General features: G+C 45.5%; 1 protein-coding gene across 1 annotated transcript in view; it reads left to right on the forward strand.

Annotated features, from left to right (window-relative positions):
• Positions 1-2736: 2736 nt before the first annotated feature.
• TXNDC11 (thioredoxin domain containing 11) overlaps positions 2737-25842 on the forward strand; it is a 60210-nt gene continuing 37104 nt past the window's right edge. Inside the window, exons 1-4 of the mRNA XM_086691217.1 lie at positions 2737-3129; positions 9678-9894; positions 13407-13504; positions 17079-17208. Coding sequence (XP_086547343.1) covers positions 2873-3129; positions 9678-9894; positions 13407-13504; positions 17079-17208 — 702 coding nt within the window. The 5' untranslated portion in view covers positions 2737-2872. The remainder of the gene's footprint in view (positions 3130-9677; positions 9895-13406; positions 13505-17078; positions 17209-25842) is intronic.

Below are 25842 nucleotides of genomic sequence, written 5' to 3' on the forward strand. Positions count from 1 at the left end.
AGAAAGAAAAAAAAGTTGGTTGTCATCGTGTTCAGAATCCAGGCTAGAAACTTAAAGTTTGAGATCCTGTGAGTGTCCAAGATGAGAATGGAAACGCTCTTCAGTTGGCCTCGAGAGATTAGAATTTAGACTTCTTGTGGGTGTTTGTTGCAAGGAAAGAACGCTAATTTCTGGAAAGCCAATTCTGGGGTCTTGACACAAAGTCTCCAGGAAGCATAGCCACCACTGCCTGGACCACTCAGGCTCAGGGGTCGGCTTCCCTCCCGAAATACCTGCCAACCTGGACCTCGTCAGGCACATCCTGTTGGCTGGGTAAATGCTTAGAAGCTTTAAAAGCTAATGAGCATACTTGTCTCTGGTTCTAAGAAAGCGTTTATATATGGTATATAATCTCCCTGCGCCCTTCTCCAACTCCACCAACTTGAGTATGGTATAAAAAGTGACCATGAAAACTCACATGCAGGTTGATGTGGACAAGTTAGGGCTGACTTAGCCCTGTAGAGCAGTGCAGCCTGATCCTGACTGCCTGGGATATTCAGAACTGAATTTGTCAGTTTCAGAAGTACATTCTGGTGTCAGAGAAGCAGCCACATGTCTACACAGAGAAAAGGAAATCAATCGCCTTTTTTAATCCAGGGTGGTTTCCTGGCCTATAAGACATCACGTTGTATTGCCACAAGGTATTGTGGGTCTTAAGAGACAACCCACAGGCAGCAAAAGTTCTTTGAACCTTATACAGGCCTGTGCAAATGACAGGTGTCTTATAGAAGTGTAGGGTGGATTCTGTCCTAGCAACCTACAGTGAATGGGGACCGGGTGACTTTTGACCATATTAGTAATACACTGTTGAATTCAGATCTACACGGACAAATTGAGGACTAGAAATGGTAAATAAGGTTAATATCAAAAATGTATTTCTAAATACATTTTTTTCCCGGCGTCTATAAAAACAAGATTATAAAAAACAGTAATAGAACACGGTATTACCGGGTTTGTAATCGAAGAGGTGGAAAAGTAATAATAGCACAAGAACAGGAAGAGGTAAAAGCTAGTTTGGAGAAGTTTCCAGATCTTCCTGGAATTAAGCTAGTAGAAATCTCAAGTAGAAATTCTGAAATTCTGAAAAAAATGTATACAGCGATCCCCAGAGCAACTGCTAAGGATAGAACAACAACAAAAAGGTTTAAAATCATTAAAGGAAGGGCGCCCGGGTGACATTTGACTCTTGATTTTGGCTCAGGTCATCATCTCACAGTTCATAGGATGGAGACCAGAGTCTTGGGATTCTCTCTCTCTCCGCCTCTCTCAAAATAAATAAACATTAAAAGAAAATCATTAAAGGAATTAATATACTAGCAAACATCCGCTTAATACAAAAGGAAGAGCGAACAAAAGGAGAGATACAAGACAAATAGTAAAATGGTACATGTAAATAAGTTACCAACGTTTTGGGCCTCAGTGGTGGACACGCTGAATGTCCTGGGCCCCTAGCAAGGTAGCCACTGGTGGCCACGTTTTATATCCCTGGAAACCAGACTCAAGGCTCACACAGCTGCCCTGTGGCAGAGGGGAGGTCTCACCCTAACTTCTGGGTCTGAGCCATGCTTTTTGTTTGTTTTTTGCCTGCAATCATAACTGCTTTCTTTGTTCCCTCTGCGTTTTATTTGCCTAGTTTGTAGTCATTTACAGAGATCTACGGCCCCCAGAGCTGTTTAATGATTAGTGCCAGATGGAGTTGTCCCTCTCTCTCATGGAAACGACTCCATCCCATCTCATCCCCTGGCTTGTCCTTTATAATCACAAAACGTATTCAGAAAGGACCTAACCTTCAGAGTCAGGGAAGTGTTGAGAGTCAGCAGTGGGTCGCTGGAGCAGCTTCTTGGGGGTGGGGGTGGGGGCTGCCTCTGAGTCTGAATTTCTCACCTAGTAGCTTTGCCGCCTCAGGCAAGTGACTTTTCCAAGCCTCAGTTCTTCTTCCCATCTGTGAAGCTAGTACAGGCGGCACGCACCCTCCCCCAAGGGCTGTGGTGGAAGGGATAATAGTAGGCTTAATTGAGGCAGGTCATGGACACTGGGAGACTACAGTAACTAAGAATAAGACCTCACTATGGGCCTGCCATTTTCCATAAATTCCATTGATCCTCAAAACAACCCTGTCAGAAAGGCACTCCTATTACCCCCATTTTACAGACGTGCAAACCCAGGCCGAGTGACCTCTCCTGCCCGCCTCACTCCTGGGTCCTTGGACACTTCTCATCTCTGCCCGTATTTTCCTTCAATACGGCGGAGATAATGAACGGTACCTATGTCCCCGGAGCCTGTACGGACTCGCGGGCACGAATGCCGTCGTCATTATGGCACCTAAAATGCGGCAGGCCAAGCTGGGAGCCCCGACGGCCGGTGGCTGCCTGCACGCGCACTGAGCGGATCCCGGTGAGGACTGGAAAGACGCTCGACCCGCGACTGCGCAGACTCCGCGGACGGAGGGCGGGGCCTGTGGGAAGACCGCTGGGCCGCAGGTGGCACTTGCGGGGAGGCCGTCTGCGCAGGCTCCGCGGGCGAGGGGCGTGGCTCGATCGGGGGCGGGGCTGTCAGGCGGGGCCGGCGTGCGCGCAGACTCCGTCAGCGGGGGGGGCGGGGTCCGCCGGGGGGGCGGGGTCCGCCGGGAGGTGCCGGCGTCCGCGCAGGCTCCGCGGGCGGGGGCGGAGCCGCCTGCGCGGGGGCGGGCTTCGCGACGGCTGCGGGGCTGACGTGGAGGGTCCGGGTTAGCGGGCGCGGCGAACTGCGGGATTGGGGAGCGACGGGCCGGGCCGGGCCCTGTGGCCCGAAGCGGCGGCGGCGGCGGTATAAAGCCGGCGACAGGGAGCATGTAATGTCGGAATGCGGAGGCCGCGGCGGCGGCAACAGCAGCAGCAGCAGCGACGACGCCGAGGACGAGGGTGGCGGCGGCGGCGGCGGCTCCGCGGGCTCCGGCTCCTTCAGCCCGGCCCCGGCCGGAGCGTCCTCGGCGGGCCGGCTCCGCCGCGGGCTGCGCGGCGCCTCCCTCATGGCGCGCCGGCGGCCCGAGCTGCTCTGCGGGGCCGTGGCGCTCGGCTGCGCGCTGCTCGTCGCCCTCAAGTTTACCTGCAGGTGAGGCGGCCCGCGTCCCCGGGGCCCCGGCCCGGCGGCGGCGCAGGACCCGCTCCGGGCCCGCAGGGTCGGGGGTCGTCGCGGCCTTCGCGTGCAGCGACGGGCTCGACTCTCCCCAGCCTGCAGCCGAGCCCGCCACCTGGCCCGCCCGCCAGCCAGCCAGCCAGCCACCGGGAGAGGTTTTCGGGCGCTGCCCGGGGCCCCTTCCTCCCGTTTTAGCAGCGAGGGAAGTGCGCCAGCTTCTGAGCTGCTCGTCACCTGTTGGGGTTTCTTGGGGGTGCACCTGTCACTTCTGCCCAGGCTGTAGGGCCCTCATTTAACACGCATTTTGTTGCCCTTGTGCGTCGCGTGTGATGATTCACAGCTGTTGGAGCCCTTGGAGAATTCGTGCATCCATCGATCTAAAGATTATTTATCCATACGTGCCGTGCGGGGAGCGCTCATCCGGGGGAGCGTCGACGATAAAAAATCACCCGCTCCTTTCCAGTGGGTGGGACAGGCAGAAAACAACTTCATGTCATTTTGAGGGACTTTTGGAAGTGCTGTGCAGGCAATAATAGAAGAGATACGAGGGTGGGGCAGATAGGCCTTCGCGACGGAGCGACCAGGAAGCTCATACAGGAAGGAGGAAGGGGCCAGCATTGGGAAGATTTGGGGGAAGAGTGTCCGAGGCAGAGGGAGCGCAAGTGCAAAGCGTGGGCAAGCTGGTGTTTTCCTGGAACTGGAAGGAAAGCCCGAGTAGGCTGGAGCACAGTGAACAGGAAAAATTAAAAGTTTATGTGCTGCTTTTGGGGGAAGGGACGCAGGTACAAATGTTAATTCAAGTTTCAGGAGTGTTGGGGACGTCTGGGTGGCTCAGTCAGTTAAGTATCTGCTTTCGGCTCAAGTCATGACCTCAGGGTTCCTGATTCCTGAGTTCGAGCCCCACATCCGTGCTGACAGCGCAGAGCCTGCTTGGGATTCTCTGTCCCTTTCTCAGCCCTCCCCCGCTTGGGCACTCGCTCGCTCTCAAAAAAGTAAACTTAAAGAAAAATAAAATAAGACAAATTTCAGGAGTACTTTTGGTCTCCCAAGTCTTCAGTATTATCTCCCGGGACTTCCATTGTAGAAGTCTCGGTTGCAACTGACTGGCATATTAGCTAAGAGGAAGATTTCCCCTTGGAGCATTTGTACTGAATATGTTCTGCATAGTATGTGGCCCCCGTTGTCAGAGAGGCATCAGAGGCTTGGGAATTTTAGTGGAAAGAGAACAGATTATAACCGCCCTTGAACATTTGCCAAGTGCCAGGTGCTATGCTGCCCGCTGGGCGAAGGGGGCTGTCCTGTCCATGTTAGTGCCCAGCAGTAGCCTGGCTTGTAGCTACTAAATGCCAGTAGCACGCAGCCCTAGATATGATAACCGGCACTGTCTCCTGGGAACAAAATTGCCTCCTCGAGAACTATAGCGAACATCAGTGCATGTATCCATTCAACGCATAATCTGAGAGCCTGGTCTGGACCCTTTAAATCTCAATCCCCAGTAAAGCCTGGGTATATTTTTATGCTTCCAACTGATAGATGAAGAAATTGAGCTTTGGTCCGGTTACAGACTTGCCCGAAATCTCCCCCCCTCCCCCCCCCCCATTAAGTGGCTGATCTGGAATTTGAATCCTTCATTGTCAGTGCTAGACTCTTAACCTTGCTCTTCATCACAAGCTGCGCAAAGGAAAATGGATGAAGTATTTTACATCGTGAAGTGACAAGGTGTCACGTGGGTTCAAAGTAGGAAGAGAGGTTCCCCCTCTTCAGGGTGGGAAGTTTACCGCTTGTTCATCTGTAGAAATACTGCTTAGTGTTTGTTCTGAAAGAACCTGACTTTAAATGGCTAAGAAGGTCCTTTGAGATTTGGGGAAGCAGGAATTGTGTAAATCGAGTTACTGGAGCAGGCAGAGCAAGGTCCCTTCCTGCTTCAGGCTAGGAGGGAGCGGTGAATGGCTGCTTGCCTGTCCAGCTTTGCTCGCTGCTGGCAAATCTGGACCGTCATTCAGTAGGCTGAGATTGATTTTGGAGAGTCTCGTTTGATTGAAGGGTGTCATCATCTGTTACATACACTAACATGCCTGGTCCCCTTTTTCTATTTTACTTTTAAGATTTTTGCATTAATGAAGACAGAGGTTTCCGGGAGAGTAGGATTTTAAAAAATTTTATTTTCATTAATAGCTCCAGGCTTAAGATCAGTGACAGCCCTTGTCAGTATTGGTGGCTTAGCTGAGTTCAAACCAGATCACATAAAAAAGGTTGATTTAAGGGCACGTGGGTGTCTCAGTCAGTTGAGCGTCCGACTTTGGCTCAGGTCATGATCTCACAGTTTGTGAGCTGGAGACTCACATCGGGCTTGCCCCTGTCCGCGCGGAGCCTGCTTGGGATTCTCTGTACCCCTCTTTCTCTGTCCCTTGCTCGCTGTCTTTCTCAACGTTTAAAAAAAAAAAAAAGGTTGGGCATTGAAACACAATAATTTTGCATTTTGGGGGGCCTTAAATCTTTTTTTTTTTTTTAAGAGGAAGAGAGAGAGCACACTTGAACGGGGGAGAGGGGCAGAGAGAGAGAGAGAGAGAGAAAGAAAGAATCTTAAGCAGGCTCCACCCCATGACCCTGGGATCATGACCTGAGCTGAAACCAAGAATCAGATTCTCAAACCAACTGAGTCCCCTAGGCACCCCTTTAATCTTTATTTACCTGCCTTTCTCTGCAGTGGATCTCCATAGTTTCATCCTGCTCTCTTTCCTTTCACCCTGGTTTTGGAGGGAAAAAAGTTGTGTGTCTGTATCTATATATGTACTTGTGCGTATATTCATTTTGCTTTATCGCATTTTCTAATTTCAAAGCTGCTTCAGGTCCTCTTTGGATGGAGGTATAGGGGTGTGTGTATTTCTTATAAAACTTGGGAGCTGCAGCCTGCCTGTTTTGTTTGCAAGCAGCTCTGGAGTCTTTTGTACCTGAGACTACTTACTAGCCTTCAAAGCTGCAGGAAATCTTTGATCTAGATACAGTGTCTCAAAAATGTGTAGCGAACTTAAGAGTTAAATGGAAGCTTGTCAACCTTTCTGGTGGAGCAGAGGCAGATGTTTCTCTTCCCTGGTTAATGTTTCCCTTTTGATGGGCCACGTGTTTACCTGGCTGACTTAGTCTAGGACCTGCTCTGAGCACGCCGGGCAGTAATACTGAGTTCGTCAGTGCCCTTTGTCTGGCTGTCACAGACCTACGTTTTTCCTCAGATTGCGTCATTTCACACTCTGCACCCAGTTTGAATAGTAGAAAAGGACTTCCAAGGAGGGGAACTTGGGGGCTTTTAATAATGTGTCACACGCAGGGCCTCCGTCATCTCTTTGCATGACTGCCTGTCTTTCGGGTCTCAGCTTAAAAGATGCCCTGTCACCTGCCAAATCACCCTGTTCCATTTTCCACGCAGCTGTGATCTTTTTGTCTGTTGCTTACGTGTTTGGTTGTCGGCCCGTCTCCTTCCTCGAGAAAGTAAGTCCCTTGAGGACGTTATTACGCCCTCTGCTATAGCCTTGGTACCTGTAGTGCAGTTTCTGAAGCGTAAACAACATGTGCTTGATGAGCATTTTTTGAATTACTGTGTAAGTGACCGAGTTTTTCAGGTTATAAAGACATTTTGCCTAAGCTCCCTGACTGCTGGGTCGAAACGTTAGTTTGAGTGAGTAAATAGGGGATTTGCTCTTTGGTACTACCACTCCTTTAGGATATTGATAGTTTTTGGCTAAAATAGGGAAGTAGTAATTTTAAATCTGTCTTCTTAATTCAGGAAGCTAACACCTTCTCGATGCAGAGGAAGGTGTGGGTTCCTTCCCTTGTGCTATATGACCCAAGACTCTTAGAGGAGTCTGGGTCTTGGGTGTTGCCACTTTCTTTTTTGGTTCTAAATACCTGTCTGTCTGCTGCATGTCTCCGAGCTGGCAGCGCTTCCCTCCTCGTTCTTCCTTCCTGCTCCTCTGCTGTGTTCTGAGAAACCAGATCATCAGGTTCCTTTGGACACATCTGTGAAGTTAGAACATAAGGATGTGGCCCTTAGGATCATCCCTAGTAAAACACATGGGCCTCTGGTACTTGGGTTCTGAGTGTTCTTCATAATGTCTATCTGTATGGGTTTATATTTAATTTCCTTTTGTGTATGTTCAGGTGAGGTGAGTAGGGTGGGTTTGTTCATTTCACAAATTATTGAACTTCAGAGTACCAGGCACTATAAATCGTGAGGATCTACCAGTGGAAAAGATAGGGTTCTTGCCCTCATGCAGTTAATGACGTGGTAGAGTAGATAAATAATCGGTAAAAGAAGTAAGTTACCAATTGTGGTGAGAGGTATAAAGACAACGAATAGGGAGCTGAGAGAAGAAGTCAGGGCTCCCGCTTCAGTTGTCAGAGCAAGCCTTGCTGACGAGGGGCACAGCGGCCAAGCTTTTTTCCTCATCAGCTTCATTGTGGTGTATGTTACACTCAGTGGAATTACACATGTGACACGTACAGGTTGATGACATAAGTTTAACCACCTCCGTGCTTTCAGTTGAGACGCGTAAGATTTCCTTCTCCCCAGAAGGTGTCCTTTCTGGAAACGTATAAATGCATTAATGTTGTTCGTATTCTTTAGTGTCTTGCTTCTTTCATTTGGTGTACTTATTTTGAGACTCATCCAATTATAGTATGTTTCAGTTCTTTTTTTTTTTCTTTTTAAGTTTTGCTTATTTATTTTTTAGAGAGAGAGCGTGTGTGTGCACGTGTGTGTGAGGGAGAGAACCCCAAGCAGTCTCTGCACTGTCCCTCTGGAGCCGGATGCATGGGGCTCGAACCCTCAAACTGTGCTATCATGGCCTGAGCTGAAGTTGGACACAACCAACTGAGCCACCCAGGCGCCCCTGTTTCAGTTCTTACGGTGGGTCGTGCTTCATTATCCAGTCTGGCATTCTCCTCCTCTTAACTGGATGGTTTAGTCCTTTTATGTTTAATGGAATGATTGATATTGTTGGAAATAAGTCTACTTTCTGGCTATTTGTTTTCCATTTTTGTTCGTTTCTTGATCCTTCTGCTTTTTGGGTTAATGGAGTATTTTCTCGGGTCCCATTTTTATTCTCTTGGTTTCTTGGCTACACCACCATTATGGTTTTATGCCATGTTAGTGCAGATGTGTGAACAGCTCAAGGTGTTCATAGGCTCCTTTCACATGGTGGGATATGCAGCCTCAGCCAAGACCGTTTTTGTCTTGATGGGAAAAGTCGTGGCGGCTCTGTGACTTCAGATCACTCACTTTTTCCTGTCTCCTCTTGATCTCTCCCTTTTGAGAACCTCAGGGATTCAGGAAGCCTGGTGTCCAGTTAAAATGGGCTGTTACTTTGTTGTTCATCATTACTAGCCTTGGGGTCATGATACTGTGGTGGCTCAGTCAGTTAAGTGTTTGACTTCAGCTCAGGTCATGATCATCGTGGTTTGTGAGTTCAGGCCCCGCGTCGGGCTCTATGCTGACAGCTTGGAGCCTGGAGCCTGCTTCAGATTCTGTGTCTCCCTCTCTCTCTCTGCCCCTCCCCCACTCACCCTCTGTCTCTCTCAAGAATAAATAAGCATTAAAAAAAAATTTTTTTTTAAGTTACTTTACCAGAAAACTGGGTTTATTCAGGAACAGCAGAGAATTGTAATCTGGGACATACAAGCTATGGCAAGCCACAGGCAAGTCCCACATACAAAGGAGAGGAACATTATTTTATGGAGAAGGAGGAAATTGGGAGGGGTTGTTGTGAATGAAAGTAAATTGGAGAGAAGCAAGAGTTCAGGGGGATGACAGTTTTTCATTGGCTCATCGCTGATGAAGCGGTCAGTTTTGGGTAGGAGGTGTTCTGTCTTTTCCTCTTGGGGCCCCTATTTCTTTTCCTGTTGAGGATTCTCCTGCTGGAGTCTGTAATTGATCATTTTCCCTGTAATTGACCTGGAGAGGTGCTGGCTCCCCCCATATGGCCCCCCAACTCCATTATAGTGATGCTTCCCAATATGTATTACTTCTGCCAGAATGCCCTGGATAAGTACAGGCCAACTCCAGCTAAGAAACTTAATGCTTTCTCGAAGTTCAGTTGATGTAAGAATTTGCCATACAAATCTTAGTAGCGGTAGCCCGCGTGTGCTCCCTCCCCTTAGTTCTGAGCCAGCTCGCTGGTTGTTCTGACATTGTGGCTCCTGCCACAGAGAGCCGAGGATGGAGTGTTTGGGGTGTGGGAGGGAAGAATATAGGTTATTCCAAGACATCCTCCTTGTCTGCTGCCTTTCCATCCCACATCTGGGGAGACAATATTAGAAAGGCATTTTCAGCTTATCGTTTATGTCTTGCTTGCTTTCTCTCAGCTAAATATCGCCTTAGCACAGAATATTTTTTACTCCAGGACAATGTTTTGGGAACTCCTTTTCCTTACGCCAGAGATTTGTCTTTTAAGCTCTGTTCTCCTTCCACACGAAGCTGTCCTCAGAAGAAGATAAATTTAGCGATCTTGTCTGTGTTTGCTCTTTTTTAGTCGAGCAAAAGATGTGATAATACCAGCAAAGCCACCTGTCAGCTTTTTCTCCTCGAGGTCTCCGGTTCTTGACCTCTTCCAGGGGCAGCTGGACTACGCAGAGCACGTTCGCCGGGATTCAGAGGTGGTGCTGCTGTTTTTCTACGCTCCGTGGTGTGGACAGTCCATTGCTGCCAGGTCAGAGATTGAACAAGCAGCGAGTCAGCTGTCGGACCAGGTAATGCTGACGTTGAACCCGAGAATCGAATCGAGTGACCGTGTGCTGGGCGGGTCGTTCCCACAGAGGCACACGTTGCCCCGCTGGCTGAGTTAGCCCGGGTGAAGGCCCGGAGCCTCGCTTCATCCATCGTGAAGGCTTCTGTAAACAAACAGGATTTCTGGCTGGGAGGGTCATAGGTGGGTAGCGGCCGGAGAGGAAGCCGAAGGTGCATTTCCCTGTAGCACAGCTCAGTGCTCACCGAAGGGGCCCGTGCTGTTTGGTTTCAGTGCTGGAAGACGTAGTTGACTCTCCTTTTGGTATTTGATTAGTTGTTTACCGTAAGACAAATTTATGTGTCACAAGTACTACGTAGCAGTATTTAAAAATACTTGAAAAAAAATAAAAATACTTGGACCAGAGAGCCATATGCAACAGATACTTAATGAAGGTCACCTTTGTGCTAGACACGAGGGATATATGGGCCCGTGGGTCCTCTTTGTGGCAGTGGTTTTCAACTCAGTGGGTCCCCGTTGCCATTTATTCCACAAGTATTTTGTGATGTGCCATTTTTTTTCTGTCCTGAAAAGGAATTCATAGGTGATAAAATTTCCCTACACATATGATTTCAAGATACTCAATCCAATACACTAATTACCGCATAAAGGTGGGGGAGACCAAAATAATGTATAACTAGACCATGTGTGTTTCCATATGTAAATGCTCAGGCAAGGTAGTTTCTGTCTGTTTATGTGGAACGACTGCGGGTGGGCGATTGCAAATGCAGACTCATAAAGGTGTGGTGTGTCAGAAACTCAGTTACCGGAGGGGCTCTGCTTAACGGTGATTCGAGTTTCCTAAGTGGTGAACAACTCTTGGTAAGGTCCGGAACCAGTCTTTTCTGCCCTGTATTTATATAGGCGTTGCCTTCCGGAGAAATTCGGTGAATACAAAAGCCATAATGTGGATTCACATGTAAAAAGGAGTTCGGTCCTAGGCTTGAGTGATAAACGGGTTTTCCCCCCACATCGTTTGGACATTTAAAGCTGCTCTGGGATGACGCAACATCATCCCAGATGTACCCCTAGGGCAGCCCCTGCCCACACATGCCCCGCAGCATCTGGGTCATTGCAGCCCCTGCCCACACATGCCCTGCAGCAGCTGGGTCATTGCAACAAGCCAGAGAGCGAGCCTCCCACAGATTTCTGAGAGGCGGCTGCTGGGATCCACTGATCTGAGGTAACTCATGCAGGCAGCTGGGGTCCCAAGTTTCTTTGGAACTCTGGGTTGGTTCTTCTTAGTAACAATGTTATAAATGCTGGTGAGGCTTTTTGCCCCGCCTGGCAAAGCCTTTCAAACCGTTATATATATCCCTGAATGTGGTGCAAAGCACTGTTTAAATCTAGCTCTTCGTTATACCTCTGTTTCCAATGACATGGATTCTCAGGGGTGTGATTCTGTGCTCTGACTTGGGACCCAGCGGATCAGTCAATTCCCTGTGCTCCCTTTACTCTCCTCCCCCTTGAAAAATGGCTGGTAAGAGCTGCACCTGGCTGGCTCAGTTGGCAAAGCAAGTGACTCTTATGCTTAGGGTCATGAGTTCAAGCCCCACATTGGGCAGTAGAGCTCACTTCAAAAAAAAAAAAAAAAAAAAAAAAATGCAAATAACCTGGTAGACCCTTCCAGGGAGGAAACAGGAACTCTACTGGAGCCCTGGGAGGCAGGCGTTCCCCAGGCCTTCCCCAAGTTTTCTGAAATTAGAGAACGTGTGGGGAACACGGGGAGAATGTACTGTGTTCCAGGGTGTCGGTTATTTGCCGTCTAACCGTCCTTCCGAGTGACGGTGGGCACGGCGTTCTGGTGTGCCGGGCTCTGTGCTTTCTCCCGGCAGCTCTGGGGCTGGCACTCACGTCCCTGTTGTCGGAAGCGGGACCTCACACCTCCACGGTGGCCCGCTCGGCTAGAGATCACATGACAAGTGGCGGAGGTGATGGTGCCATCCACAACTAACGGGCACTGCTTTTTTCACATTTTTTTTTTTTTTTTCCAGCTCCTTCCAAATGGAGAGCTTAGGTTATTCTGTGTTCTCACTAGGGAGAAGGAGGGGGTTTATTCTTGGAAACAGGCAAAAAATCTTTTAAGCCATACCGCTTAGTAAAATTAGCAAATGTGGTAGAGTGTGCCCTATTTTTGAGTAAAAAAGTGAGATGTCCCCTTAAGTAAAGATTTTGTTGCTTTTCTTTTTCGTAAATGGCTCCATAGAGCCTCTACAGAGTTTAGAGCAATGCTGCTACTCAGTAAGTACAAGGAAGGCATTTGAAAGTGATTTTTCATTTGTACTTTTCATATTTTTTCAATGTTCTTATGAAAATTTCTTCACGTAGCAAAGATGAAGGAGTTTATATATACCTGCCATGAGAGTTTTGCTATTCACATTTTATTGTGCTTGTTTTATCATGTATTTATTCATCTTATTACTCCTCTAGTCAGTGGTTCTCAACTGGAGGAAGTTTTCTCCCCCAGAGAACCGTGAGCAGGGTTTGGGGCCATTTTTGATTACCGCTGCTCTGGAGGGGGAGCTGCTGGCCTGGGGTGGGTAGAGGCCAGGTTACTCCCGGACATGGCGCCCCCAGCGTGGGGGACGGCCCCGCACCACAGAAATGCACGTAACGCAGACCCTCCTGACGACAGAAGGCCAAAATAGCCGTAGTGCAAAAGCTGAGAAACTCTGCTCTCATCTATTAACTCATCTTGGTTTGGGGACATTTCAAAGTAGATTGGAGATTTAAATACTGCAGCATCTACCTATAAATATGTATTTAACTCATACTTTTGCTGTGTAATATTCCATTTCAGAGCAAGCCTTAATCATCTGTTATCCTTATTCGTGTTTAATATAGTCATTAATAACGGTCCTTTGGCTTTAGTGATGTTTTATTTGCAGGTATTTCTTTTTTTTCCTTCTCATACCCTCAGTTTGACTATCAAAAGACCTGTCTTTCTTTCTACTGAGTTTTAGTGTAATGCTTGCTCATTCACTTTAGAATTCAAAGCAAATCCAGGCTCCTGGGTGGCTCAGTCAGCTAAGCGACTGACTTCGGCCCAGGTTATGATCTCAAGGCTTGTGAGTTCGAGCCCTGTGTCCAGCGCTGTGCTGACAGCTCAGAGCCTGCAGCCTGCTTCGGATTCTGTCTCCCTCCTTCTCTCGCTCACCTTCTGTCTCTCTCTGTCTCTCCCTCTCTCAATAATAAACATGAAAAATATTTTTTAGGTTTCAAATGAAACCATTTCCCTCTTGGGCTAAACTATAAAACGCTACTAAAATGCTAGTGTCCGAGCTAGACACATAGAGGAGAGTCTTTCTTTTTAATTGCAGAGGTAAATGATGATCTTCTTTGAATACTCAAAATAATTTTTTTTCATACTTTGTGTTTCAGAGAGGAATAGTTCCATTTCTATAATTTTATCTTTAAAATCTTGGTAATTTTTCAGTTGTTATTCATAGTCATTTGAAACCTTTTTTGGCTCTGCAGGTGTTGTTTGTGGCAATTAACTGTTGGTGGAACCAGGGGAAATGCAGAAGACAGAAGCACTTCTTTCATTTCCCTGTAATACATCTGTATCATCGGAGGTAAGAACTGTTAACTAGTTTTCAGATTTTGATTTCTAATGCCAGTTAAGTTCCAAAGCAAATTCTTTTTTCTGTTTAAAAGTATTAGATATTCACTGTGGGGAATTGAGAAAATACAGAGAAGCAAAACTACATCAGTTAAAGGGTCTGGATATTTTATCAACCTTAGATAACCTCTGTGTGTTTTGATTTATATCTTCTTGTATCTTATATCTACCCACCCTCTTTTTTTTTTAATAAAAAAAAGGGGGGTCATGTAGTGATAGTATTCTCTCAACTGCTTTTTCTTGCTTTTGTGAAAATCTTGTCATGCCATTACATAGTCTACAGCATTGCTTTTGATAATTCTGGCACCCCATTGTGTGGCTGTGTATTGCGGATAACCTACAAGTATTTTATTGTGTGAGAATACACAGAAGTCCTTACCCTGCTACCTGGCAACGTAGCCTAGTCAGGAGGGAGTCGTAGCATCTTTTCTGCTGGGACGAAAATTACTACGAGTCCTCAATCCCGTGCCCATAATACTGAAACCCAGAGAGCTTTGAAGCCCTGAAAGGTTTTCATAAATTTTGTCCCCCAGTGCATTCATCTAGCCCGAAGTAACAAGAGGCTGCCTTTAGTCTGTATCCCACTTCGGGAGTCCGTTTATTATGCTGCACAAATACTGGTGTTTGAGTTTGGAGTACTGCCCAGACCTTGCTGTGTGTGTTAAATAATGTCTGAAATGTGACTTGAAGAAGTTTGAAGAAAGGGGACGGCTTCAGTGTAATTGGCTTGAAGTTTGTTAATGAAGGTAAAATGGACACGGAAGCTTTCATTAGTAAGAGCTTTACTTTTTATGCTGCGTTTTTCCCTCCTGTGTCTGAACTTCTTGGGTTTCCGTCAGTGGGGATTTATGACAGACATCATCAAAGTATCACTTGCGGACTGTCATGCTCCATCACACTTCACGTTTCCAGTACAAAATGTTGTGTGGCTCGTAGAACTGTTTGTTAGGAGCTGGTAAATAATACTTGAGCAAAAATGCACTTTTTTACCCCGTCTCCACCTTCAAAGTCTATTCTAGATAGAAGAATCCTTCTCATATCGTAATGTTAGATTTGAAGATGTAAAAGCTCTGTGCTCTGTAATGGGATCAATAAGTTTGCCCTGCGAAGGTCCCTGCATTTCTTTTTCGGGGGGCTAGGAAATAGGGCACAGGTGCCTAGCAAGGAGGATAGGCCTTGCAACTCTAGGTAAGCACGCCAGCTGCCCAGAGGTGGGCTTAGCTTGATGTGATATTGCAATCAGGAGAGTTCCCTTGAACACAGTGCAAAATACCATTTTGGGCCGTATGGCTGTGCAGTATATTGTCTTACCCTGTTTTCTTAGATTTATAGAAAGAGTGCAAGGCCACGCAGAGAACCTTAGAAGCATCTAGTCCAGCCTTCTCATTTTCCTGATGAGGGATTTGAGGTTGCTGCTGCCCTCGAAGTGTGGCCCCTCCTCTTCGCCTGTTGAGTGTTACTTGTTTAAATTAGTTCAGACCTCGTCCTACTCATTTCAGTATCCACCATGCCCAGTGTACCTGAAACAGAAGAAAGTGCTCAGGCACAGAAATACCTAAAAAGCCCTCTGTTTTATACATAATGCATGTGAACGAATGCGTTTCTTCACCCAAGCTCTCTTGTGACCAGTCAGTAGACTTGAGGTTGTTTTGGTTAATAGCGCTTGCACACGTGGCACTTAGGCCCCGTCACTGGGCAGGATGTTGCAGTTTGTATTTTTGTTGTTGCTGTTTTTGTAGGCTAAACTAGTGTCGTAGTAGCTGCTTGAAGAAATTAGTAGATTTTCTGTTTTGCTTAAGTGGATTTCATTTTTTGGCGTGTGATGATACCAGTGAGGAGGAAAGTTTTTTAAGGGCTCTGAAGCAGGGAGTCGTTTCTTAAAACGCTCTCCCCAAGGCCCTGCAGCCGTAGACCAGCTTGTCCTGTGGTCGTGGCAGTGGTGGCGTGTTGGTAAAATGCACTGTGCATCCTGCATTCCGAGGTTCCCTCCGCTTTCACAAGTCACTGGGATCCTTATAGCAACACTCCCGGAGCCTGTTTGCCTGAGTAGATGAGGTTTCCAGATTTTTGACCCCTGTTTGCGGAAGAAAATAAATTGTCAGATGATTTTTCGATTTCTTCCTTTAAATTAAGCATTGTTGGCAGCCGACGGGGTCGTGGCGGTGGTAATTTTTGAGCTTAAGTTAGTTACAAGTCTTGAATTGATAGAACTGTTAACTCTGTCTCCCAGCTGTGCACGTAGAATGTTGTTTTTACCTTTTTCATGCTAACATTCTTTTGTTTGGGCTCATCTTTTGCAGTACACACTGAGGAATTGTGGTCATCGCATCACATTATGTGTGTGTGTTCGTTTACATAACCATTTACTACTGGGATCTCGCAGCATTTATGTAATTCTTGACTGTTTATTGCTGCAATGAACAGGAAGCATAATGTCAGTGTCTGTGTGGACAGAAGAATGGTTATGGAGTTGTTGAATTTCACCTTACTCCACTTCTCCGCCACATACCCTTCAGTTATATTTGAGGAATGTCTGTATTGTGCAAGATTGAAGAAAGCCATGTGAGGACTCTGATTAGCTTAGAAGGATAACTGAATGTTGGTATTATTGCTTAGCAATGCTAAATCCAATTCCTGGGCATCAGCACAGCTGGAAAGGAAAATAAGACCATTTTTGCAGGTCCCTGGCTTTGTCCCTTCACATAATCTTATTTTGTTGCGATAAAACTTTAAATAGGCTTAAGATGATTTAGTGATCCCTTGTGTAAGTGCCTGTGGGAATATTTAATAAGTCCATTTTAGTAGGTCAAGGGCCAACTGCTTACCTTGTTTCTTATTTAAGAGTGATGTGTATGGGGTGCCTGGGTGGTTCATTCGATTGAGCCTCTGTCTTGCGCTCAGCTCTTGGTGTCATGGCTCATGGGCTCAAGCCCCACTTCGGGCTCTGTGCTGACGGCTCAGAGCCTGGAGCCTGCTTTGGATTCTCTTGTCTCCCTCTGTCTCTGCCCCTCCCCTACTCATGCTCTCGCGCGCGCTCTCTCTCTCTCTCTCTCTCTGTCTTTCTCTCAAAAATAAATAAACAATAAAAAAAATAAGAGTGATGTGTAAAAGTAAATTCTGCTTGTTGAATTACGTACTTAAGATCCTGGAATCCTTTAGCAGTTTTGGTCAGTTTCCAGGATTGCCTCTCTGTTTGGTTTTGTTTTTTTAGACATGTTGTTTGGGGATTTTTTTTTTCTTTTCTAGAGGCTAGAATGAATGAATGTTCTCTGCTTTGAAATTCCATTTGCAGTTGAATTAAGCTCATAGAAGGGCAGTGGCTGTTTGTACCTCTCCTCACATGAAATGCTTAGTTCGCCCTCCTTTCACCTGCTGGGACACAGAAGGCTACTTCCCTGTGAAGCAGTCAGGATCCTAAAGCGAGACATTTTCGTTTTGTGGTGTTGATGATTTCAGTTACACGTAACAGGTCTAATGCATGGTGTATTATTTTTATTTGTTATTTTTTTTTATTTTTTTGGTACTAGTTTTGGACCAATCGAATACAAAGGCCCCATGAGTGCTGTTTACATTGAGAAGTTTGTCCGCCGGGTGATGAAACCACTTCTCTACATCCCATCTCAATCAGAGTTACTAGATTTTCTCTCAAACTACGAGGTACTTGTCTTTCATATCTCCTCCCGTCCCCAAGGCTTCACCGGGTGGTGTTGGATTGTGTACATTGGAAGGGTTTTTTATACCTCCTGATTTTCAGCATTGAAAAGATCGCATTATAGATAAGCTCCACTTAAATGCTTTTTGAGATACTTGATTATAGGGATGGTTTGGCCAAGTGAGTTTTAAGGGAATAGAACACTTGTAAAACCTTGTGAATTTTTCATTTGGGAATTTCCAGCAATTTTCAATTTGTCTTGTGATGAATTTAGAGGATATAAGAATTAAATTACAATTTTTACGCACTGCAAATGTCTAAACATTTTATTTGACTCTCATGGCATGTTACTGTGAACTCCTTGTTTTTTTGTGTTAGTTGTAGTTTAGCTTTAAAAAAACCTACGAATATGTGCCTTTCTGTTTTATAAAGTGCATAACTGTTTCAAGGCCTTGTTAACAGAAAGTTTCCTAACATGGTTCTCTGCTGCTTTCCCATTGCCAGCTTCATCCCGTGGTAAATCATTTTCGTTGGATCTTCAGTGTGTGTTCAGGACAGCTTATTATTTCAGAGGCCGGTACAAAGCTTAAAATAATCTCAGTAGATTATGAGAATAGTTCCACAAAAATATTCACTGGAACAAGTGTAAATCACATTTGGGTATAGAAAGTAAAAATGATCCTTAGATAAAACAAAATCAGGACCATAAGTACCTGAGCGATAAACCCTATGAATCCAGACCTCACTGAGGGATTTACTAATTGTGACTGGGTTGGATTTTACCTTTTGCGTTAGGGAGGTTTTCTGTAGACTGGACATGAATTTCTTTTACTGGGACCTCACAGCTTTTTCAGTCATGTTAGCAACACTCTTTGATGTGTTGTTAACTGTGGGTAGATTTCCTGGGCGGCGGTGTTAATATCTAGGTACTGAGCCTGTAAGTTCCCAGATGTGAATTAGTGCGAATGTGCCCTTGACCTTACATGGACACTGGATAGATTTCTGTGCCCTTGGTGGGCTTGGCTCTCGTTCTTCCCAGGCACGCTGGTGGGCGGGAACCATACCAGGAGGCAGGGCACCTGGGCCTAGTCCTTTGGTGTAACAAGGACAATTAGGTGTAAGAATTGTGTGGGAAGTGGGTTTTCATGTAGATTTGCAGTGGATGACAGAGGCACGGAGGCAGCACAGCCAAATGGTGACTTAGGACACCAAGCTCTGTCGCTTGTTAGCTGTGTGGCCTGTGGGCTACTTAACTTCTTTAAGTCTCCATGTTTTCATCTATAAACCGGACTTACGTAAGACATGAAAATGCCTGGTGGATGTAGTCCCAAGAAACAAAAATTTAGCAGTAGAAATGACATCATGGAAAAATCCTGGATATTCAGCACTATTGAGAGAACCCCCCATGTGCATGGTATTTGCTGGAACTCCCTACTTACATAAGAAATCTTTTGTTTGCAGGGGCAAAGAGGTTTTCCTTCAGGTAGGCTCTGTAGGGATTTTACAGAACACAACCTTCTTTTTTTTCTTTACATTTTCATTCAGTCTCTCCTCACAAGTAAAGCAGAATGCCAGAGGAGCTATGGCATACACACACACACACACACACACACACACAAAATATGGAAAAAGTTGGTATCATTTAGCCTTGTAATAAGAGCACCAAGAGGCGGCTTCATTATCTTCAAATGCCCTGTTGGAGATTTGTATCCGGAAAGTTCTGAGCCAGTTCTTAGCAGGAATCGCATGATAAGGAGGGGTTGCTAGAGGCCTGCGTTGTAGCCCTGACATTTGCGGTCTCTGATTTCTGAGTTTTACGCAGATTTCTCATCTCTGAGTTAAGTGAATTGGCTCAGATAATCCCTCCGGTCTTGGCCGGGTGAAGTTTAGAGGCTGGAAAGAGGCAGGCAGAAGAAGGTTCATCCATTATTGGTTGGGAAGTATTTTTCAGACCATGCCTTTGAACATCTGTATCAGTGTTCTTTCTCATCTTGTTGTATTTATTACCTCTCTAATGTCTCTGTGGTTGGCTCTGCAGGAGAGAGACAAGTCCCTCATAGTGACAGCAGCAAGGCTGATTCCTTAACCTTTAGCCTCCGCGTTCTCTGAATCTGCTTTTCAGCGGTGCTTTCAGAGATGACGCTCCGAGTTTGACAGAGTCCACATCAGATGCACTGACGTGCCGGCGACATTACTCAAGGCTGTGTTCCAGCAGCCCACTTAGTTAGAATGATGTCCAACGATGATTAGCCTGTCGTTCAAACAGGGCCAGGATGGGGCCCTGTGTGGTTTCTGCCGGCCTTGAAAACGCTTCCTCCCGAAGTGGTAGATTGCTTTTATTATGTTGGTCTCGTCTTTGTCACTGGGCTGCTTCTCACTGAGGTGAAATTGTCTGGTTGGCAAGAGACAATATTTGATCAATGGTGGAAGAATTCAGGAGTCAGGCTCAGCACAGGGCTCGTGAAACCATTCAACTTGTGAGACGTACCAACACTGCATAGATGTGGTCTGGGTTTCATACGCGCTGTCTATAAGATAGCACAACGGCACAATTCTAGATCCAGAAATGAAGCCACTGTCATGGCTTTGAGAGTTGAGTAGAGAGAGGAAGGATACAGGGATTTTTGGAGGCCCCACTCCAGAGCACCATATACTTTTGGATGTTCCTCTCAGTTAAGGTTTCTCAACCTCAGCTTGATTGACGCTTGGAGTCAGGTGATTCTGTGTTTGGGGGTGGGGGCTATCCCATGATTTCCAGAATGTTTAGCAGCATTCTTGGCCTCCACCTGCTAGATACCAGTAGCTCTCCCTTCCCCCCTTAGCTGTGACAACCAAAAATAGCCAGGCATTGCTATATGTCCCCTGGGGTGGGGACAAATCGCCTCAGTTGAGAACCTCTGTTTTCAATTACTGTTTTTCCGAAGAAGGCCTTCAGTGTCTCACAGGTATTAGTAAAAACACATCTTTTTTTTCATGTAGCACACAGAATGCCACCATCTGATTGTTCCAAGTTTATCCGCGTATAACAGGGCAGAGAGCATATGAAAATAAAGCAGTGCCTTGACTAGAAAATTCTGGAGTGTTATCTGTGGAAGATTAGAGACAGAAATTATATATATGTATATATATACCTATACATACATACGTATACACGTACACACACACATATACATACATATGTATACATACATACACACATGTATACATACATACGTACGTATATGTATGTGTGTGTGTGTATATATATATGGTGGTTTTTTTGTTTTTTTAAATTTTAGAGCACACATGAGCAGGGGAGACAGGTGGGGGGCGGGGAGAGAGAATCTTTGAGCAGGCTCCACGCTCAGTGCAGAGCCTGACACAGGGTCACTCTCATGACCCTGGGATCATGATTTGAGCCAAAATCGAGAGTCAGATGCCCAACCGACTGAGACACCCAGGTGCCCCAGGAATGACTTGTATTGTCATCAGTAGAGCTTTCCCTGATACTCGACCTTTTATTCACATTGTTGGTGCACCTCCCCCAAAAGCATGCCTCCTAAATATCTTAAGGATCTTGCTAATTTAAAGAAATCTTACTAATATAAGATAATTTTATCAAAACCCTTATCTCCTAATTTATATTTTTTATTAATAGGGATTTCAGTATCAAGTACGTTTAAATTTGAGTATATCCGAATTAGGCTGAATCATGAATGTTTCTGTGGTACTTCTGGGGTTTGTTTGCTTTTTGCTTATGTCTCTAGGTGTGTTCGTGACATCTTGTAGGAATGCATTTGGTAGTTTCCCCTCTTTAGAAAAACGATATTGATTAATTGTAAGTTTGTCTCTAATCCAGATATTCGTGAGTAGTTTGGACCGACACAGAATTGTGCCATTAGTATTTATTCCTTGGGAAGTGATGATATTCTGAAGTTAACAACTTTGAATGTAAACTTTTATTATATTGTACGCATCCTGACCGTATGTGTATATGCTTATGTCGCTCTGATGTCTCAAACCTGTGTGAATCCGTTTGTCACTAACCCCGGTTTTCTGCTTGTAGAGTGGGACTCTGAGCCCAGATGCAATGTTGAGGAAAATAATTTTGCCTTTAACTTATGGAACATGACAGAAAGACATTGGAGGGTGAATATTGTAAATATTCTGTAAATTCCAAAATACTTAGCTCATTATTAGCAACCGAGAGTGTGTAAACTAGCCCTGGTAAGTGCCCTCCAGTGTTCACGTGCTTTTACTTCTGATCCTCCTAATAGCCGTGTAAGACAGAAATGATAAGATCCTTCTGAACAGATTGAGAAGATGGGGTACAGAGGGTGTAATTTAACCCTAAGTGGAGACTGGACCATGGCTTAGAGTTTCTTGCTCCCCAGATTCTCCCTTGTATACGAAGAAATGTTTGAGGTCCCGGAGTTGAAACTTGACTATGTATCTAGAGGTCAAAACTTGGGATATTTAACTATTTTATGTCATTTTTGAGCCTTTCTCTTTCAGGATAGAAAAATTTTGAAGGTGTCGGCCTCTTAATTTGACTTCAACTTTCTTACCTTCATTTTTAGGAGTGTTTTTTAAGAATGCTGATTAAGGATGGGGCCATGGCTATTGACCTGTTAAAGCAGCAGAGTTTTACCATTTCCTGTTATTAATTGGCCCATTTGCATTTATTCTGCAGGGTTGGGAGTGTTCTTTGGTAACCCCAACATTGAAGCAGGGTATGGTCTAGAATTTCTTCCCGGATGTGCACTAAAGTCATACCTACCTTGGGGCAATTGGCTGACTCACTTGGTGGAGCGCACGGCTCTTGATCTTGGTTGGGATTGTGAGTTTGACCCTCATGTCCAGTGTAGAGATTCCTTCAAAAAAATAAAGTAAAATAAAATAAATCATACCAGCCTCATAAATAATGAATGTAGCTAAAAACTGAAGTAAACTCGCCAACGAGGGAGAAGAGCTGGAAGTCCTCTCATTGACAAACCATGTTAAGACGTTTTCCTTTCTGCATTCACTCCAACTAACTGGAATCCCTCTTCCTGGAGGGTTCTTCCTGCCCATTTGAGATGCAGACAGGAGAGTCTAGTTGATGACTTGTGGACAGCATGGACACACATATGACATGGTCATTTTGGTAGCTCTTGAGTTCAGTGGTTAGGGAATAGGATTCAGTGATGGTAATGTCACTTGCAAAGAGACTAGATCTAACACGGTTCTAATTTTAGTCTTTCTTAAGGTATCATTTGATTTTGGTATCACGAGCTTCTACATCAGTAATGCTTTCTTTTTTGTTTTTTAAAACCCTTGACAGAATCATCTGATTTGTGCCTTATAATCTACCCACCAGTGCCAACAGTTTATTTAGAACTCTTTCCTTGTAATTTTTAATGAATTTCTATAATTTATCCATTTAGGATGAGTGATTTAGCATATATCCTGTCATTCATTCTTAGCAGTTTTGGCAAACCACCATTGTTTTAAGTTTAAGTGGCATGGGGAGAATCTTAGGAATCTTTTGGTGGGGGAAGCAGGTGTTAGGAAAATTGCCAGGTGAGAGAGAAAACCCGGGTATTTTGGAAGAAAATGTAGTAGAATGCCTGGCACCTGCCGTCCTATTGTTTGTTAGTAAAAGTCAACTCTGAATGTTGAGCGAATTAACAGATACTGCCTCTATCAATTCATAGTTTGACAGCACTGAGCGAAACGGTTTTAAATTTTCAGGGTGTGATAATAACATTAGTACAGAAATATTTCAATTGCCTTGGACTAGAAGCACTCTGAAGTAACTAGTGTTACGGCCACTAGAGGGTGTGTGCACCATTTGCTGAAATTTATGCCACCCTGCAAATGGTGTTCACTTAGTAGAGAACTCTTGTATGCTGACAAGGATATGCTGGCCTCCTATAAATAGCCTGTTTCCAACCTCATTATAGCAGGTGCTGAATATACTCTACCCCCATGGAATGGAATTAAAAACATGCAAACTGGGTCAGGTTAGAGTCTGGTATTCATCATATTTTATTCTTTGCTGAATTGTCAACTTAATGGGGGAGCTTTGTCTCCCTTATCTTTTTGTCTCCATTCTTTCACTCGTTCACAAGTGTTTATTTTGTGCCTGCTCCGTGCCAGGTACTGTCTGAGCTGGGTATGTAGTGATGAACGACAGAGTCCCTCTGTTTCATGGGGGTAAACACGGAGATAACAAACAGGAACACAGACAAAGTGCAGGGAGTTGAGTAGTGTCCACCCCTAATCCCTACCGCCCCCCCCCCCCCCCCCCCCCCCCGCCGCGGAACATCAGAACGTGGCCTTATTTGGAAATAGGGACTTTACAGGTGTCATTAGTTAAGGATCACGAGATGAAATCATCTTGGACTTAGAGTGGAGCCTAACCCCGCTAATCGGTGTCTTTATAAGAGGACGCAGAGACACAGGCAAGAAGGCCGGGTGAAGACCCAGGCAGACTTGGGAGGGGTGTGGCCACGTTCCGTCTGGAGCCACCCAGAAGCTAGGAGAGAGACAAGGAAGGATTCTTAGAGTTTCCAGGGAGGGCACGGTCCTGCTACCCCCTCGATTTTGGACTGCCAGCCTCTAGAACTGTGAGAATGCATTTCTCTTGTTTTAAGCCACCAGGTGGGTGGTAATTTGTTACCTGAGCTCTAGGAAGCTAACACACGAGGTCATTTCAGATAAGTGCCCCCAGACAAAGAAAGAAGAGGGATAGGATAGACACGAGGGCGGGGAGGTAGGGTGTAGCTGTTTCGGAAGGAAGAGGAGACCTCTCTGAGGAAATGAGGTTTGAGCAGAAAGTCACAGTGAAGCCTGTGTGTGGCCCAGCCCTGAGGAAACTTGGCGAAAGTGCTCCAGAGGGCGGGCGCGGTAAGTCGGAGGTCCTGAGGCAGAAATCGGGCTGGTGGAGCCAGAGCAGAGGGGAGATTGGTAGGAGACGAGGTCCCAGAGGGGTCTTGCTGCTTTGCTGCCCTGTGTCCTGATTAAACCTGTGATGAGTTGCACACGTGAAGGAAGAACAACGCTGGCATCTGAGTTCCTCTGACTGTTTGCGTGGTGGCTGCTTAAGCATCCCGGGAGCGGACTCACGGGACACTGGGGTGGGAACCTGGGGTCGGAAGACCTTTACACGTGGGTCAGCGTCCAGTGAGAAGGGACAGCCTGTGTCCCAGCGCCTGGTTTATGTGCTCGCCCAGCTCATCCGAAAGGGCCTTGAAGGTGTGGGGGGGCGCGGGATAGGGTTGTCTGCTCTGTAGCGCCCCCTGGGTTTATTTGCGGCTGAGCAGACAAGGGGCCTGGATCTGGAAAGGTCCTGGTATGTGAATGTGCATATGTTGTGTTCCCCAAAGTCCCCCTTTTGCAGATTTAAGAAAGGACCATGGAGGAACCTAATTATGGCTCAGAGACAGCTGTTGGGAGACATGGAAGTTCTAGGGACGTGGTCGGTATATTTGTCTTACTTAAAGCACAACCAGAGCCGGTTTAGTAACGTTTAAGTGATAATTGGCAGTAGAAATAAACAGGTAATTATCACCTCACTTCTTTGCTTTTTTTATTTTGAAATATTTCAAGTTACATTCTGAAACATGCCAGTTTTCAAAATTTAATACAGACCGTTAATGGTACTGTGAATACTTGAAAAGTAACACTTGAAATCGACTTTGCCCATTTCTCGTGTTTGAAGTGGCTACTTTTTTTTACAGTTTCTGTAGCCTTTTATCATCTCCTGTAGCTGTTGAATCTTAGGATTTTCATTTCTTTGGCAATGAGAAGTGAAAATAGTTTTTCTTACGGGGTTGTGTGCTTCGTATTGTTGATGGAATTACTTTGGTCAAACTGCTTGAAAATTTCATTACAAGTTCTTCTGCAAAGAGAGTCTCCTTCATCTGAACTATGTAGCTCCTCAGAAAACAGCAGCAGTGACACCATCAGCAAGAGAAAACCTTTACGCTGTCAAGGTGTCTACACAGGACCCCTGCGAATGGTCCAACCATTACTCGTGTTTAAAGGCTTAATTTGGGTTTCCCCTGAAGACTCAGAATTCACATTTTTCTTATTTGCATTGCTGTGTGCACACGTGTGCATGTGTGTGCAGAACCACGTGTGCAGCTGTGTCGTGCACGTAGGTATGCGCATGCTCACAGGCCACACGAGTGAGCAGTGAATTTGATTTTTAGCCACGAAACTTTTAATAGGCAGAATGGAGTTATTCCATTTGATTTGGGTTTGGAACATTGGTCAGAATTTAAAGTAACTTAAATGAGTCTGTTTTCTATCAGTTTACATTTTTGTTAACCTTTGTGCCCAGTTTTAACTAAGTGCCTAGAATTTCTCAGGATTTTGTCTTCCTTTGTGCGTGGTAGAAAGCCTTGTTACACCGTCCTAGCCTTGCTTGGAACATTCGGAACCCAAACGCTGTAATTCTCCTTTAAGCCAGTTCTGGGTTGGCTTGTTAAACACATTTTGACGGAGTTAAGCAAAAGAAAATCCTGTTTTCAATAACTTTGCTTTTTGATTTCCTCAGATGTTGGAAAAATAAATTATTTTTATGATTTTTTTTTTAGGTGTTAGAAGTAAACATTCTGACTATCTCAGCTTCTAAAACCAGTTCATTTGTTAAGAGACTAAGCAAGTGATTT

The sequence above is a fragment of the Puma concolor genome, chromosome E3 (genome assembly GCF_028749965.1).
Source record: "Puma concolor isolate L17-30 chromosome E3, mPumCon1.1.hap2, whole genome shotgun sequence".
NCBI lineage: Eukaryota > Metazoa > Chordata > Mammalia > Carnivora > Felidae > Puma > Puma concolor.